At 40.4% G+C, this 19,340-nt stretch overlaps 1 protein-coding gene across 6 annotated transcripts in view; it reads right to left on the reverse strand.

The window, feature by feature from the left end:
- The window catches only part of LOC108124132 (43 kDa receptor-associated protein of the synapse), a 443,392-nt gene that overhangs the window by 255,354 nt on the left and 168,698 nt on the right, over positions 1-19,340 (reverse strand). For all 6 annotated transcript variants that reach the window (XM_043213549.2, XM_070282394.1, XM_070282396.1 and 3 more), the window contains 2 exons: positions 5,405-5,879; positions 5,252-5,350 (listed from right to left, as the gene is read on the reverse strand). In XM_043213549.2, coding sequence (XP_043069484.1) covers positions 5,252-5,350; positions 5,405-5,879 — 574 coding nt within the window. The remainder of the gene's footprint in view (positions 1-5,251; positions 5,351-5,404; positions 5,880-19,340) is intronic.

Consider the following 19,340-nt stretch of genomic DNA (forward strand, 5'->3'; position numbering starts at 1 on the left):
ACGGAAAAGCTAGAGTTTCAATCATGTCCCAATGTAAATTTCACTGAGGTGGACTGCTCTAGCGCACCACCTTTGGTCAGAAAAGCATTTTCAAAAATGCTAAGCGACAGGAAAAACGCCTTCGCAAGCCCAAATGAGGCGTTACCTTACAACACGTCTGTGGTAGCCACCATCAGGACGGTTGATGAGGAGCCCATTTATGCCAGACCCTATCCGTATCCGATGGGAGCGGCAGATTTCGTCAATGACGAAATCCAAGACCTTCTAAAAAACGGCATAATCCAGAAGTCGAGATCCCCCTACAATAACCCAATATGGGTAGTAGACAAAAAGGGCACCGACGAGGCTGGAAACCGAAAAATGCGGCTAGTTTTAGACTTTCGAAAATTGAACGAGAGGACAATACCGGATCGCTACCCTATGCCAATTATCCCTATGATACTAGGGAATTTAGGCAAAGCCAAATACTTTACAACGCTCGATTTAAAGTCCGGCTACCACCAAATTATTCTGGCAGAACGTGACCGTGAGAAAACTTCCTTTTCCGTAAACGGGGGAAAATACGAGTTCCGTCGACTGCCATTCGGGTTAAGAAATGCTGCCAGCATCTTCCAAAGAACCATCGACGACGTACTGCGAGAACAGATTGGCAAATTTTGCTACGTCTATGTCGATGATGTTATCGTCTTCTCAGAGGACGAAAACGCCCACATACGACACGTGGATTGGGTTCTAAAGAGCCTACACGACGCTCACATGAGAGTGTCGGCGCAGAAATCGGTCTTCTTCAAAAAAAGCGTAAAATTTTTGGGGTTTGTAGTCACCAACGAGGGGACCACGACAGACCCGGAAAAGGTCAGGGCCATTAAAGAATTCCCTGAGCCCAAAAACGTTTTCAAAGTAAGATCATTCATGGGCTTGGCTGGCTATTATAGATGCTTTATTAAAGATTTTGCATCAATAGCTAAGCCCATTTCGAGCATCATAAAAGGGGAGCTCGGAAATGTCAGCAGACACAGATCCAGAAGCATCCAGGTACTGTTTACCGAGCCGCAACGGCAAGCTTTTGAAAAGCTACGTAACATCCTGGCCTCTGAGGACGTCATCCTCAGGTACCCCGACTATAAAAAGGCGTTTGATCTAACGACAGATGCCTCAGCATATGGCATTGGCGCAATGCTTTCACAAGAGGGGCGCCCCATCACTATGATCTCTAAGACCTTAAAGGACAGAGAAGTTAACTACGCTACCAACAAAAGGGAGCTGTTAGCTATAATTTGGGCGCTAGAGAACCTGCGCCACTACCTTTATGGGGTCAAAGATTTAAACATCTACACTGACCACCAACCGCTGACCTACGCGGTATCGGATTCCAATCCGAATACAAAAATTAAAAGATGGAAAGAACGCATCGATGAGTGTGGTGCCAAAGTCCATTACATGCCTGGCAAGGCCAACCTAGTTGCAGATGCCCTCTCGAGGCAACAACTCAACGTTGTAGAAGAAGAAGAGGCATTCTGGCACTGCAAAAACCGAGTAACGGACATTTTTGCAGTTGATGAAAGGCGGGAAATTCTGACTGTCGAGCACAACAGAGCTCACAGATCTGCCCAAGAAAACGTGAAGCAGGTACTCTCCGAGTACTACTTCCCGAAAATGGCCAAGCTAGCGAATGAAATAGTCATTTCGTGCAAGACTTGCGCCAAGGCAAAATACGACAGGCATCCGAAAAAACAAGAGCTTGGCGAAACCCCAATCCCATCTCAAGTAGGAGAAATGCTGCACATAGACATCTTCTCCACGGATAAAAAATATTTCCTTACGTGCATCGACAAATTCTCGAAATTTGCCGTAGTCCAACCAGTTCCCTCTAGGACCATAGAGGATCTCAAACCAGCATTACTACCGCTGATGAATATTTTCCCTAAGGCCAAGGTCGTATATTGCGACAACGAACCATCGTTGAACTCGCACACCATCGTGACCATGCTGGAAAACCATTTCGGCGTTAGCATCTCAAATGCTCCGCCCCTACACAGTGTCTCCAATGGACAAGTAGAGCGTTTCCACAGCACTTTGGTAGAGCTTGCTAGATGCCTTAAAATCGATAAAGGCATCAGCGATACCGTAGAGCTGATACTTCTGGCCACTGCCAGATATAACAAGTCCATCCACTCGGTCATCGACAAGAGACCGGCTGACGTGGTTCAGGCAGAATCAGGTGAGCCACAATATGAAATTCAAGATAAAATTAAACTCGCCCAAGACAAGCTCCGGGACAGAGAAAACGCTTCCCGCCAAAATAGAGTATTCGAGGTTGGCGAAAAAGTCCTAGTGAAGTCCAACAGACGCCTAGGCAACAAACTCTCACCATTATGTGAAGAGAAAACCGTTGAAGCGGACATGGGGACCACAGTCCTCATTAAGGGGAGGGTGGTCCACAAAGACAACCTTAGGTAGGCCGAGCGCGACCATGTTATCGCTCGCCTGATAATCTCACTTTTCATTATCTTTTTTCTAGCCACTAGGCATAAGTTTTGCGCCCTTTATTATTTTAATCATGCTTTGGTGGTGGGCTACCCAACTTCAACAAAATTCATAACACATCAAAATTACAGGTTTTCAACCATATCCCTGATTCTCCTTTTGGCCACAACTTCGGCACGCGTCACGGACTATTCCAAAGCCAAATATATCCCCATCGTTGATGGGCGAATCCTGATATGGGAGGAATTTGCCTTTATAAAGCACTCGGCAAATCTCTCGGAATATAGGCGCGTCATCGAAGAAACTAATGGGATGACCGTCATGTTCCCGCAATCCCACATGCAGAAACTCCTGGTTGTTGACGTCGCCCACTTACGCGACATGCTCGACTCTTTGAGCGTCCATCATAGAGTGGCAAGAAGTTTAGACTTCTTAGGGACTGCGCTAAAGGTGGTGGCAGGAACGCCGGACGCAGAAGATTTTGAAAAAATTAAATTTAATCAATTCCAATTAACAAATGCAAACAATAGGCAGATTAATATTAACAACAAAGTACAAATTCAAATTAATAAAATTTCCGCTACCGTCAACCAACTTCTGAGGTCGGCAAAAAAGTCCCAAATTGATACTGGGCATCTATTCGAGATGCTTTTAACTCGAAATAGGATGATAGCAATGGAGCTACAGGGTTTGATGCTAGCAGTGGCACTTGCCAAAGTTAATATTGTTAGCCCCAGCATCCTAGATCATGCAGACTTGGAAGGTGTGTGGATGGAAGAGCCCACCGAGACCGCGATTAGGGATGTTTTGTCCGTATCGTCCGTTAAGATCTTACAGTCCGATAACATATTACATTTTATTATTAAGTTTCCAAATTACATATTACTATTATTAATTTCCATATTACATTTTATTATTAAGTTTCCAAAGATAAAGTCGGCCTGCAGCAAGATTACCGTTTTCCCAGTGTCACATCACGACACCATGCTCAGGCTGGAGGATAACGTCATTGCCGAATGCAACAGTGAGATCCACACCGTGGAAAAGTGCTCCCCGACATCAGGAGCTACATTTTGCCGATTGGCTCGCAGAAGATCATGCGCCCAAGAGCTTCACGCTGGAGGCACGGCGCATTGCGAGACCCAGCAAAGCGATTTACATCCCATCACTTATGTTGATGAAGGAATAGTAATTGTGAATGATCGCTCGGCTCACGTGTGTGTGGACAATGGCACCTGTGCCCATATAAAAGGCACATATCTCATCACGTTTGAAAAGAGTGCCATGGTCAATGAAACCCGATTGGTCAATCATGACACGGCCCAGAAGAGGGCTCCAGGAGTGGCCAGCTCTCCTTCCCTGAACATCACCATGGAACGTGACGTTCTTAGCCTTCCATACCTTCACCGACTGAGTGAACGTAATCTGGAGCACATCAAAGAGTTCGGGAAGGAAATTAATCACCAGCGACTACATCAGTTGGTGTTCATAGCGGGAGCAATATGCTGCGCTCTAATTTGCATCGGCTTGACCTATCGGCGAGTCACTCAGGCCCGAAAAACCGCGGCCCAGCTGAAGGAGATGATTGCCCAAATAGGGTCGGCCGAGGGCGGCCTCATTCCTGAGGGGGGAGTAGTTAACTGAAGTTAACCAAGCAGCGGCAATGTCCGATTATTTAAGAGCTCGCTCTGGCCAAACTGCTGACATAGCGTCTGGCCGGAAGCCCATGCATAGCGGCAAGCACTGCACATTTGCGTGGCCGCTATGAAATACTTTTTGTTAGCTTTAAGTTTCAGTTTGTGTCAGAGTCTCATACAATAAAGAGCATAAAACCAATCTCCGGCACTGCCGTTAATTTGTAAATTCATTTGTTGAATTGGTCACCGCGCCTCAAGGGCCGTGACAACGGGGCAAGTGCTCCCATCATAACTTCTGTTACAGGAAGGATCCCCCCCGGCAACCGCCAGGGATCTCAACCACTGCCTATAAGGAGTGGCAACACCCCCCCTGCAACCGCAAGGGGAAATCATCTCACAAATATCTCCGCCGTCTGCAGCATCGTCGACTGCAGCGAGGGATAACTAACTACTACTATATTTACCTACAAATCAATTTATATTTACTTATATACTGCGTGCAAAGGAAAGAAGGGTGTGTGCAAAGTTTCAAGACGATAGCTTTAAAACTGAGAGACTAGTTCGCGTAGAAACAGACAGACGGACAGACAGACGGACAGACAGACGGACAGACAGACGGACAGACGGACAGACGGACATGCTCATATCAACTCAGGAGGTGATCCTGATCAAGAATATATATACTTTATAGGGTCGGAGATGTCTCCTTCACTGCGTTGCACACTTTTGACCAAAATTATAATACCCTCTGCAAGGGTATAATAAGGGACTTAAGTCAACGAATGGACTACCTTATATAATTGTATCATGGGTATATCAACATCGGCTCCGCCCGAAGTTAGCTTTGTATAGCATATAGTCGGCCGATCCCGGCCGTTCCGACTTATATACTGCGTGCAAAAAAAACTGTGTGCAAAGTTTCAAGTCGATAGCTTTGAAACTGAGGGACTAGTTTGCGTAGAAACAAAGAGACGGACAGACAAACGGACATGCTTATATCAACTCAGGATCAAGAGTTGCGTTGCTTACTTTTTACAATTATATTATAACAATTATATTATTATAATTATAGAAACAATTATAAGGGTACCCTCTGCAAGGGTATAAAAATAAAATAAAACACTTACATCTAATTCCATTTTTTTTCGGTAAATATCTCCCATGACACGAATACTTCGAGTATATGTTGCTTGATCTCCAGACATAAGGGACAGTTTGGTTGCCTCCTGAAAAACTCATATGCAAAAAAGTTCTGTATCGGAATCAATAGGTCCTTTTACCTTACAATAGTCCTGTGCATCACCTAGTTCACCTTGTTTTCTCAAGGATACAGCCATACGCAACAATGCAGCTCTATGGTAACATGAGTTTAGATCACCTAATTGTAGGGAACGTGATAGATCGTACGCTTTAGAGGCATAGATGGCACTCTTTTCATTATCCTGGAGTCGTCCAAAAAGCTCAGATAGCGCTACGTACACCTGAAGCTCTAGTGATGGATCGCCAATAGCCGTTGCAACCTTAAAAGCGCCTTGTAGACCTTCTAATGCCCTAGAAAAACCACCCATTTCAAGATAAACTCTGGCAACAGTTAAATGAACGAGACCACTCCGACATTTTGTTCCGCATTCGTTATAAAGGGAATGTCGAGCATAACTCAATGATCTTTCCAAGCCTCCTAAACTGGCATGTGCTCGACTTAGGTTAAGGTATGTCTCAGCTCGCATGTTGGCCGAATCCAACTCTTCTGAAATACTAAAATATAGAAAAAATATATATATAAATTATTTTATTCCCAAAAAAACAGAAAGGAAAGCTAGCTTCGGACGGTACCGAATTTTGTATACCCTTGGGGAATATTCTTCATAAATGGGTATATTATAGAGTCTGTTTTCATATAGCCAGTACAAATTTTCCTATTGTTTTGTAACGTCCTGGTTCTGATCGGGAGCACGCACTGTCTGTTGCCGGCCTAGCTCAGGGCCAGAGGGAGGGTTCTTGTGCTTCCCCAAATCAGGGTTACCAAATAAAAGAAATCGACAGTGCTTAAGGGAAGGGAGTGGCCAAAGTGGTGGGGGGGAAGGATGAAAATGAGGATCTTAGCTTGGAGAACTCAGGTGTTATAGATCTCCTCTTTACCCGCCCTACCTTGTTGCACCATTATCATTGGGCAACCCATTTTACGTTAGCTTGTCTCTGGAAACCCCACGGAAATATTTAGACGCGATTCATTATAATTTCATTACTTCATTAAATTCAATATGTTTTTAAGTAGTTGGTACATTATTCCTTAAATAACAATTCTAATCCTAATCCAACATTCTAGTTCCAAGTGATTACCCTAACCTTAACTTAAAATGATTTAGTTTGATTTAAATTTTATGATTTAGTTATTTTATGTTGATTTGAATTTAGAAAATTAGGAATATTACTCTACTTTTATTTAAATGACTTCACTTCATCCCAAATATTCATATACATATTTATATCTCTTTTCTATGTCATTCTAACAAATATTCGTTAGGTTGTTGCGGCTATGCCGTACTTACAGCTCGTCCCTCGAGGTCAGCAGGCCTGTCGACTTCCGATGCAGCTATGTATTTATATGTATTTTCTAAAGTTTACTTCATAATAATGTAGATATATATATATATAGATATTAAAGGATGTAGTACGTAATTAATTTAAAATAAGGCAAAATCTTTCAAGAAAAACTTATTCATTCTAGAAGTAAACAAATATGATTCAAACTTCTTTCCTTTTTTACATTCCCTACAGTGGCAGATCAGCCATGCATCTAAAACTGTGGAGGTTACATGGTATTCGTTTTTCTGTTAATTCTCTTGGGGAAATAACGGCTGCAACGTGGTAGAAAGCAGAACACAAATCCGCGAGAGCTACTTTTATAGTAGGCGAGAGGAGAGGGGGTTGATTCCACGCCTCATGGAAACCTCGTGGTCCTTATGTAATGTCAGGGAACAGCGGAGGGGGTTTCATGAAGCTCCGTTACTTTTCCTCCAAAACGATCCTCGATAGCTCTAATTCCTTATCTCGGATTCCTGCGTTTCCGGCTTAAATATATTTTATATATGTGCTCGGCCAAAATACCAGGCCACCATGGCTCTGCGAAATACATGGCCATTAGAACTTCCACACGAATTGCAGTTTCTTTTTCTCACCTGATATTGGCCGAACCACAGGGAAAATTAAACAGCAACTCTCAATTGCACTTGAAACTCGCACTTGTTTGGTTGCAACTAGTTTCATAAATTCACTTTAATTCAAATATATGGATTGCGGAACACGTGTAATTAGGTATTTCCACGTGTTTTATTCTTAAAAAGGTGAAATCTTAGGTCAATCCGCTTGAGTCAAAGAACGATTTGAAAGTGAAACTGGGCTTATCTTTGCAGCGAAAACGAACCTACTTGCACATGCCAGAGAGCTTTAACGGTTCAAAAAAAAATGGCATAGGAAAGAAGGGGACGGCAAGTGTGCACTTTTGGAGACTACTGCAATCTGCACAATGGGACACAACTGAAATTGTTTGTCTTAAAATTTGCTCGTGAAAATCACCCTCACACCCACAGGTTGGAATGAAAAATTTATTTTTCGGCTCAAAGCTGAAAAAAGGGTGATCTTTACCAAATGTCTTTAGCATGAAAGGTCCCTAATTCTTTTACTGATAAGTCTTCTAGTAAATACAGCGATTGTCCGCACTTTTTCTTTACTCGGACTTTTACTCCAACAGGCGCTAGCTTAGCGTTGCAAATCCCTACGGCATTGCTTAGCTTAAAGTTTCTCTTCGTTACTATCTGGCCAATATTAAATGTCCGGTGATGGCTTCGCAAATCATAGGTACGTTTGTTGGTCTGAATGGCTTTCTACATATGTTTTTGAATGTCACCTGGAATATTGGAAAAGTTTTCTAATCGATTAAGGGTAGTGGATCCCTCATTAATTAATCCCAATTTTTCTTAAAGTTGGTAATCGTTACCATGAGTAATCATGTTTTGTCCAAAAACGGCTAAATATGGGGGCATTCCAATCGACTGATGTTGATTATTTCGCAAGGCGCTATTAATGCTACTCAAGTACTTATCCCTTTCCCTCTGATCAGACCGAATGTAAGATCTTAATGCCGCGTTAATAGATCTATTAACTCGTTCTGCAGCGTTGGATTGAGGAGCATATGCTGCTGTGCACCGGTGTTGGACTCCGTACCGATGCAAAAACGCAGAGAAGTAATTTCCCTTAAACTGTCTACCGTTGTCAGTAACTACTATCTGTGGCACTCCAAAGCAATCGAAAATATCCTCTTTAAGGATTTTAACAACAATCTCCCATGTAAATTTCTTTACAGCCTTCAAGAAGGTGAATTTTGAGAAGTGATCCAAAATTATGAATATTCCTATATATCCTCATTTGGTTCTAGGAAAAGGACCGATGAAATCGAGATATAGTCTCTGAAAAGGTCTCTCGCTTTTAGTTTGCTGTCCCATTGGAATTTTCATTTTCTGTGTGGGATGTTTGCAAGTTTGACATACCTCACATTGGCGGATATTGATAACCATTCCTGACCATGAGAAAGTTCTGCGGATTCTCTCTAAGCACTTTGCCATGCAACAATGCGAAGCGGATGGTTGATCATGGGCTGCTCTAATAACTTCTGTTCTCAATTGCCTTGGGACTACCAACTTCCAGCACTGATCGTCTTTATCCAGATCGCCTCTGGAAAAGTTACGACGATGATAAAGCAAGTTGTCAACTACCTGATAGTCGGGCATGTTAATTGAAACTGTCGACTGTAATTGTCGATCAGTTCTTTATATTCCGAAGACTGGAACGCATTGGAACGAAGATCTATTTCGGGCCATACTTCGATGTCTACATTGGCAACGTTCACATCTCCTTCGAAAGATCGAGAGATGGCATCGGGTACAACATTTTCACTTCCCTTTCGGTGTTCTATGGTCAACTGGTATCCTTGAAGTTTCATGGCCCATCTTTCTAGTCTACCTCTCAAGTCGTTCTTTTTCATTAACCAACTTAAACTAGCATGATCGGTGATTACTTTAAAGGGGTGTCCTTCGATGTACATTCTAAATCTATCGATGGCTAAAACTACCGCTAAACACTCTAATTCGGTTACTGAATAATTTCACTGAGCCTTGTTAAGCTTTTTGGACATATAACTGATTGGCCGCTCGTATCCGTCTTCGTCACACTGCGCCAATAATCCTCCTACTCCATAGATGGATGCATCTCACTGAATGATGAAAGGTTTGTCGTTATTGGGACTAATTAATACTGGCGATAAACATAATTTATCTTTAATGGCTTTAAAAGATTTCTGTGCATCGTCGTTCCATGTTAGGCATTTTCCTTTCAATAATTCTGTGAGTGGAAAAACTATTGTCGTAATTGTTTCTGCGTTGCAGGCACAGGATAGTCTGAAATGGCACGGACTTTGTCGTTGTTCGGTTGTAGAGTGCCCTCTCCTACTACATATCCTATATATTCCATTTTAGATAAGCCGAATTGACTTTTGGCTTTATTGATGGTCAACCCTGCATTACGTTTAAGTAACTACGGTTAAGTGAGTCAGGTGTTCATCCAAAGTAGAAGACAATACCAATAGGTCGTCTAGGTAAACCATCACGTGAGACTTTAATTGATATGGTATAACCTGATCCATTAATCTGCACATTGTTTGGGGTGCATTACACAAACCAAAAGGCATGCACTTAAACTGGTATTGCGGTCGATTTGGGACAACAAACGCGGTTTTTGGTCGAGATTTCTCTTCTAAAGAAATTTGCCAAAACGCGTCTTTTAAATCGATTTTTGAAACGCATCGAACTGCAGGAAGTCTACTCAATAAACCTTCTAAGTGCGGCATAGGATATGTGTCCTTTGCGGTAACACTATTCAATTTTCTTGAATCCAGACAAAACTTTACCTTTCCTGGTTTTACTAATAGGACAATCGGTGAAGACCATTCCGATGGAGGTGCTTTTTATACCCTTGCAGAGGGTATTATAATTTTGGTCAAAAGTGTGCAACGCAGTGAAGGAGACATCTCCGACCCTATAAAGTATATATATTCTTGATCAGGATCACCTCCTGAGTTGATATGAGCATGTCCGTCTGTCCGTCTGTCTGTCCGTCTGTCTGTCTGTTTCTACGCGAACTAGTCTCTCAGTTTTAAAGCTATCGTCTTGAAACTTTGCACACACCCTTCTTTCTTTTGCACGCAGTATATAAGTCGGAACGGCCCGGATCGGCCGACTATATCCTATAGCTGCCATATAACTGATTGATCGGAAATGGTATAACTTTTGTGTTTTTAGAGTTAGAGAGTTCAAATTTGACATTTTTATATTTTTATTTTTGGCAAAACATTACGTCATGCCAAATTTCATAAGGATCGGCCGACTATATCCTATAGCTGCCATATAACTGAACGATCGGAAATGACCCAACTTTCGTGTTTTTGAAGATAGAAAGCTGGAATTTAATACAGCTTTCTATTTTTTGTCAGTTAATCCAACCTACCGCATTTCATTAGGATCGGCCGACTATATCTCATAGCTGCCATATAACTGAACGATCGGAAATGGTATTTGGTAGAAATATCAACTTTCGTATTTTCGAAGATAGAAGTTTGGGACTTTTTTTAGATTTTGTATTGTAATAAATTGGATTATATATTCCTATTCAGATAAGGATCGGCCAACTATATCCGATGTTTGCGATATATATCCGGTTTTAACTGCAAGGGTATATAAACTTCGGCTCCGCCCGAAGTTAGCTTTCCTTTCTTGTTTTATATTTTTTATTTTAGTTAATTGGTTTTATTATGATGTATTCATAAGGATCGGCCAACTATATCCGATGTTTGCGATATATATCCGGTTTTAACTGCAAGGGTATATAAACTTCGGCTCCGCCCGAAGTTAGCTTTCCTTTCTTGTTTAATAATGTCTAACTCTAACATTCGGTCAATTTCGCTACACAAAAGTTTCTCTTTGGCTGGCGAAATAGGATAATAACGCTGTTTAACCGGACGCGTATCCTTTGTGTCGATTACGTGCTCTACCAACTTTGTTAAACCCAATCCGTCACATTCAGATGTAGGAAATAACTCAATGACGTTCTGTAACTTGCGGTTTTCTGTGGCTGATAATGATAGTTTGTCGCTACTCGTTTCTATCGCATGTACTTCGAGAAGATTGGATTGATAGTTTATAGAAATTCCGAATCGATTCCAAAAGTCAACTCCACATATAATGTCCAATGATATAGAAGGAACAATTAAAAACTCAAAATCGTTTTGAAGGTTGTTATATAACAATGATATAATGATATAACTATTGCACCTGCAATTTCCTGACGTTTCCCGTCTGCTGTACAAACTCTTCCTTTTTGTTTTTGATATTGCTTTGAATCTACTATTGTTTTTGCTAATTCTTCACCTATGATGCTTTTGTTGGCACCACTATCTAATAATGCATAATAAGGTTGATCGAAAATGTGAAGCTTAACAAATGGACTGGACGATTATCTTGAGCATTTTGTGAAAGGCTCGATACTGTATGCGTTGTAGACTTTTTCAAACTGTTCCAAAATTTTCGCATTCGCCTAGATGATCGTGAATTATGATATTTAATTGAAAACAATTCAGATCTTCTTAACTCGTATTCTTTAAGTCTAATGTGATACGGCTTCCTGATTTTATGACTAACTTCTTCTAACTAACGGTTCTGGTTTATTTGGATTTGAAAGTATAATTCGATTTTCGCTAGAATTTAGTTGCGGACATCCTTCTTGTGTGAATTGCGGATGTCCTGTGGATCGTTTCCCGAATGCGGATTACATTTAACACATTTTGGTCGATAGGTATCTAAAGCTCCACATCCGTAACAAAACACGCGCCGAGGTTTTAGACAATCCAAATACCTGTGCCCTGGATCATCACAATTCCAGCACTTCATGGAAGTCTTTATTGCAAACACCTTCTGGTTATCTATCTCTAAGTCCGAAACTTCATCTTGTTAATCCTCTAACGAGACGGAATTAACTGTACGTCTAAAATTGTTTTGTAAATTCCCTTGCTTATACTTATTGTTGCCAAAGAATGCCTCATGTTTGTGACACTCTCGTCTCAATGCTGACAATGATGGCATCTAAGAATTCATCGAAACTTTCGTTTCGACCCTGTTTTCGTCTACGTAAAGTATCTTTAATGTCCCTTTCTGTACGTTGATCTTTGTACCTTTCTCTTAAACGAGTGCATAGATCGAACCAGGTGGTTTCCTCATTAGATCTGTAACAGCGCCAATAAAAATTTAAAGCTGGTCCAGCAAAAAGTAAATGTCCAAATTTGTAGAGCAATACAAAATTTCCATTTAAACTTTGAGATGTTAAGCAGAGAGAGATGTTAACTCTATAAATAAAGTCTTCTACTGAGATATCACTAAGCAACCCTGTAAATTTGATATGCCAATTCGAGATAACTCCAGCAGTTTTATCCGAGAAGTCTCGAAAAGGTTCCTGAACTACCGGCGAATTATTGTTACGTCTGTTAAATTGATTGGATCGTGTTCCACTGTCTAAACTTATACGAGGATGGGCCAAGGGTGTAGGAAAATCCCATCTCATTGCGGTTCTTCTGGGTTTTCTCGTGGAATCCCGTTTAACGACAAGCTATTAAGGGTTGTACGAACTTCTTCGGACAAGGTTGCTGTCATGCTTATACGAAATGACTCCATAGAACTTGCTATCAATTGTTGAATTCTTTCTTCACTAATACCATTGAAATCGGCAGTAGCCTGAGTATTTGTTACCTCCTGACGCGATGAAGCTCCTAGACTCGTTCGGGGGCTTACATTTGCATTCGGTCTTTGGTGTGATCGGGTATTAGGTCTATTTCTAGGATTAGTTCCGAAGGTTGAGCTATTGTTTCCACCAGCTCTGGTTGTCCTAGAGTGGGGAACGTTCGCTTCTGCATTAGTCGAAGTCTGGCTTTCAACCTGATCTCGCTGACAAACACTTCGACAAATCGGACAAGTTTCATTATTATCTAACCACGATAATATGCATTGGCGATGGAATTTGTGTTTACATGCTATCTCCACATGGAAATGTGGAAACTGTCAATGAAAAGAGAGTCTTGCCAAGAATGCTCAGCAAAAATGATCTCCAATTTTAATTGATTTCCGAAATTAATATTAGGAATTACATTCAGTTGGTGACGAACCGATATAGACTCAGGACGAAAAATCCAAGACTGATATTGTAAAGCCTGATGAAATACAAGAAATACGATATATGTATTTAATAAACGTGACTCTTGGCCACTCGATTGGCTATTACCAAACTGTGTCATCCAAAGATCTCCTGATTTAAATTGTAACTTTTAGCTATAATGGATTATTGGGAACGGATGAAATTGTGAGGGAAAAAATCTACATATCGGTCTTCACGTATGGTCATCCTGTACTATATACCTTGTAACCACGTTTACCACGATTGCCCACGTTGGCTTCACGGTTGACTCCAACGTCGGCTCCACGGTTGGGCGCCATTTAATCTGTAACGTCCTGGTTCTGATCGGGAGCACGCACTGTCTGTTGCCGGCCTAGCTCAGGGCCAGAGGGAGGGTTCTTGTGCTTCCACAAATCAGGGTTACCAAATAAAAGAAATCGACAGTGCTTAAGGGAAGGGAGTGGCCAAAGTGGTGGGGGGGAGAGGTGTTACAGAAATCCTCTTTACCCGCCCTACCTTGTTGCACCATTATCATTGGGCAACCCATTTTACGTTAGCTTGTCTCTGAAAACCCCACGGAAATATTTAGACGCGATTCATTATAATTTCATTACTTCATTATATTCAATATGTTTTTAAGTAGTTGGTACATTATTCCTTAAATAACAATTCTAATCCTAATCCAACATTCTAGTTCCAAGTGATTACCCTAACCTTAACTTAAAATGATTTAGTTTGATTTAAATTTTATGATTTAGTTATTTTATGTTGATTTGAATTTAGAAAATTAGGAATATTACTCTACTTTTATTTAAATGACTTCACTTCATCCCAAATATTCATATACATATTTATATCTCTTTTCTATGTCATTCTAGCAAATATTCGTTAGGTTGTTGCGGCTATGCCGTACTTACAGCTCGTCCCTCGAGGTCAGCAGGCCTGTCGACTTGCGATGCAGCTATGTATTTATATGTATTTTCTAAAGTTTACTTCATAATAATGTAGATATATATATATATAGATATTAAAGGATGTAGTACGTAATTAATTTAAAATAAGGCAAAATCTTTCAAGAAAAACTTATTCATTCTAGAAGTTAACAAATATGATTCAAACTTCTTTCCTTTTTTACATTCCCTACAGTGGCAGATCAGCCATGCATCTAAAACTGTGGAGGTTACATGGTATTCGTTTTTCTGTTAATTCTCTTGGGGAAATAACGGCTGCAGCGTGGTAGAAAGCAGAACACAAATCCGCGAGAGCTACTTTTATAGTAGGCGAGAGGAGAGGGGGTTGATTCCACGCCTCATGGAAACCTCGTGGTCCTTATGTAATGTCAGGGAACAGCGGAGGGGGTTTCATGAAGCTCCGTTACTTTTCCTCCAAAATGATCCTCGATAGCTCTAATTCCTCATCTCGGATTCCTGCGTTTCTGGCTTATACATATTTTATATATGTGCTCGGCCAAAATACCAGGCCACCATGGCTCTGCGAAATACATGGCCATTAGAACTTCCACACGAATTTCAGTTTCTTTTTCTCACCTGATATTGGCCGACCCACAGGGAAAATTAAACAGCAACTCTCAATTGCACTTGAAACTCGCACTTGTTTGGTTGCAACTAGTTTCATAAATTCACTTTAATTCAAATATATGGATTGCGGAACACGTGTAATTAGGTATTTCCACGTGTTTTATTCTTAAAAAGGTGAAATCTTAGGTCAATCCGCTTGAGTCAAAGAACGATTTGAAAGTGAAACTGGGCTTATCTTTGCAGCGAAAACGAACCTACTTGCACATGCCAGGGAGCTTTAACGGTTCTAAAAAAGGCATAGGAAAGAAGGGGACGGCAAGTGTGCACTTTTGGAGACTACTGCAATCTGCACAATGGGACACAACTGAAATTGTTTGTCTTAAAATTTGCTCGTGAAAATCACCCTCGCAGTTTATATACTTTATTAAACATATTTAAAGCCCTTTCAGCCTTTGTAACAAAGCACAGTGATTCGGCTTGTATAGGGAGAACGGACAAAAATACTTTTAGTTAAGGTAGGAACTTGAAACTTGGCCAAACATTTTTTATATTTATTATAACAATACTTTGGAAATTTTCGTATATTACATGGGAAACTTCGGTAAATATCTGGATACTATAGGTTATAGCTGCCATAGGAACAATCAGTGTTAAACGAGTTTTTTTCCGGGAAACTCGCCTTAAAATAATAATGACAGAAATTAGATATGTATTTAACAAAAGTAACCATTAAATAAATAATTTTTTTTTTAAATTTACAACAACACACAGCAGAAGAACATGCTTTTTTTTAGAAGCCTTCTCTTTTTATACCCTTGCAGAGGGTATTATTATTTTTGTCAAAAGTGTGCAACGCAGTGAAGGAGACATCTCCGACCCTATAAAGTATATATATTCTTGATCAGGATCACCTCCTGAGTTGATATGAGCATGTCCGTCTGTCCGTCTGTCTGTCCGTCTGTCTGTCTGTTTCTACGCGAACTAGTCTCTCAGTTTTAAAGCTATCGTCTTGAAACTTTGCACACACCCTTCTTTCCTTTGCACGCAGTATATAAGTCGGAACGGCCTTGATCGGCCGACTATATCCTATAGCTGCCATATAACTGATTGATCGGAAATGGTATAACTTTGGTGTTTTTAGAGTTAGAGAGTTCAAATTTGACATGAGAGCTGACCGTTTAACGACAAGCTATTAAGGGTTGTACGAACTTCTTCGGACAAGGTTGCTGTCATGCTTATACGAAATGACTCCATAGAACTTGCTATCAATTGTTGAATTCTTTCTTCACTAATACCATTGGAATCGGCAGTAGCCTGAGTATTTGTTACCTCCTGACGCGATGAAGCTCCTAGACTCGTTCGGGGGCTTACATTTGCATTCGGTCTTTGGTGTGATCGGGTATTAGGTCTATTTCTAGGATTAGTTCCGAAGGTTGAGCTATTGTTTCCACCAGCTCTGGTTGTCCTAGAGTGGGGAACGTTCGCTTCTGCATTAGTCGAAGTCTGGCTTTCAACCTGATCTCGCTGACAAACACTTCGACAAATCGGACAAGTTTCATTATTATCTAACCACGATAATATGCATTGGCGATGGAATTTGTGTTTACATGCTATCTCCACATGGAAATGTGGAAACTGTCAATGAAAAGAGAGTCTTGCCAAGAATGCTCAGCAAAAATGATCTCCAATTTTAATTGATTTCCGAAATTAATATTAGGAATTACATTCAGTTGGTGACGAACCGATATAGACTCAGGACGAAAAATCCAAGACTGATATTGTAAAGCCTGATGAAATACAAGAAATACGATATATGTATTTAATAAACGTGACTCTTGGCCACTAGATTGGCTATTACCAAACTGTGTCATCCAAAGATCTCCTGATTTAAATTGTAACTTTTAGCTATAATGGATTATTGGGAACGGATGAAATTGTGAGGGAAAAAATCTACATATCGGTCTTCACGTATGGTCATCCTGTACTATATACCTTGTAACCACGTTTACCACGATTGCCCACGTTGGCTTCACGGTTGACTCCAACGTCGGCTCCACGGTTGGGCGCCATTTAATCTGTAACGTCCTGGTTCTGATCGGGAGCACGCACTGTCTGTTGCCGGCCTAGCTCAGGGCCAGAGGGAGGGTTCTTGTGCTTCCACAAATCAGGGTTACCAAATAAAAGAAATCGACAGTGCTTAAGGGAAGGGAGTGGCCAAAGTGGTGGGGGGGAGAGGTGTTACAGAAATCCTCTTTACCCGCCCTACCTTGTTGCACCATTATCATTGGGCAACCCATTTTACGTTAGCTTGTCTCTGAAAACCCCACGGAAATATTTAGACGCGATTCATTATAATTTCATTACTTCATTATATTCAATATGTTTTTAAGTAGTTGGTACATTATTCCTTAAATAACAATTCTAATCCTAATCCAACATTCTAGTTCCAAGTGATTACCCTAACCTTAACTTAAAATGATTTAGTTTGATTTAAATTTTATGATTTAGTTATTTTATGTTGATTTGAATTTAGAAAATTAGGAATATTACTCTACTTTTATTTAAATGACTTCACTTCATCCCAAATATTCATATACATATTTATATCTCTTTTCTATGTCATTCTAGCAAATATTCGTTAGGTTGTTGCGGCTATGCCGTACTTACAGCTCGTCCCTCGAGGTCAGCAGGCCTGTCGACTTGCGATGCAGCTATGTAATTATATGTATTTTCTAAAGTTTACTTCATAATAATGTAGATATATATATATATAGATATTAAAGGATGTAGTACGTAATTAATTTAAAATAAGGCAGAATCTTTCAAGAAAAACTTATTCATTCTAGAAGTTAACAAATATGATTCAAACTTCTTTCCTTTTTTACATTCCCTACAGTGGCAGATCAGCCATGCATCTAAAACTGTGGAGGTTACATGGTATTCGTTTTTCTGTTAATTCTCTTGGGGAAATAACGGCTGCAGCGTGGTAGAAAGCAGAACACAAATCCGCGAGAGCTACTTTTATAGTAGGCGAGAGGAGAGGGGGTTGATTCCACGCCTCATGGAAACCTCGTGGTCCTTATGTAATGTCAGGGAACAGCGGAGGGGGTTTCATGAAGCTCCGTTACTTTTCCTCCAAAATGATCCTCGATAGCTCTAATTCCTCATCTCGGATTCCTGCGTTTCTGGCTTATACATATTTTATATATGTGCTCGGCCAAAATACCAGGCCACCATGGCTCTGCGAAATACATGGCCATTAGAACTTCCACACGAATTTCAGTTTCTTTTTCTCACCTGATATTGGCCGACCCACAGGGAAAATTAAACAGCAACTCTCAATTGCACTTGAAACTCGCACTTGTTTGGTTGCAACTAGTTTCATAAATTCACTTTAATTCAAATATATGGATTGCGGAACACGTGTAATTAGGTATTTCCACGTGTTTTATTCTTAAAAAGGTGAAATCTTAGGTCAATCCGCTTGAGTCAAAGAACGATTTGAAAGTGAAACTGGGCTTATCTTTGCAGCGAAAACGAACCTACTTGCACATGCCAGGGAGCTTTAACGGTTCTAAAAAAGGCATAGGAAAGAAGGGGACGGCAAGTGTGCACTTTTGGAGACTACTGCAATCTGCACAATGGGACACAACTGAAATTGTTTGTCTTAAAATTTGCTCGTGAAAATCACCCTCGCAGTTTATATACTTTATTAAACATATTTAAAGCCCTTTCAGCCTTTGTAACAAAGCACAGTGATTCGGCTTGTATAGGGAGAACGGACAAAAATACTTTTAGTTAAGGTAGGAACTTGAAACTTGGCCAAACATTTTTTATATTTATTATAACAATACTTTGGAAATTTTCGTACATTACATGGGAAACTTCGGTAAATATCTGGATACTATAGGTTATAGCTGCCATAGGAACAATCAGTGTTAAACGAGTTTTTTTCCGGGAAACTCGCCTTAAAATAATAATGACAGAAATTAGATATGTATTTAACAAAAGTAACCATTAAATAAATAATTTTTTTTTTAAATTTACAACAACACACAGCAGAAGAACATGCTTTTTTTTAGAAGCCTTCTCTTTTTATACCCTTGCAGAGGGTATTATTATTTTTGTCAAAAGTGTGCAACGCAGTGAAGGAGACATCTCCGACCCTATAAAGTATATATATTCTTGATCAGGATCACCTCCTGAGTTGATATGAGCATGTCCGTCTGTCCGTCTGTCTGTCCGTCTGTCTGTCTGTTTCTACGCGAACTAGTCTCTCAGTTTTAAAGCTATCGTCTTGAAACTTTGCACACACCCTTCTTTCCTTTGCACGCAGTATATAAGTCGGAACGGCCTTGATCGGCCGACTATATCCTATAGCTGCCATATAACTGATTGATCGGAAATG

Source organism: Drosophila bipectinata, chromosome 4 (genome assembly GCF_030179905.1).
Source record: "Drosophila bipectinata strain 14024-0381.07 chromosome 4, DbipHiC1v2, whole genome shotgun sequence".
NCBI classification, from domain to species: Eukaryota; Metazoa; Arthropoda; class Insecta; order Diptera; family Drosophilidae; genus Drosophila; species Drosophila bipectinata.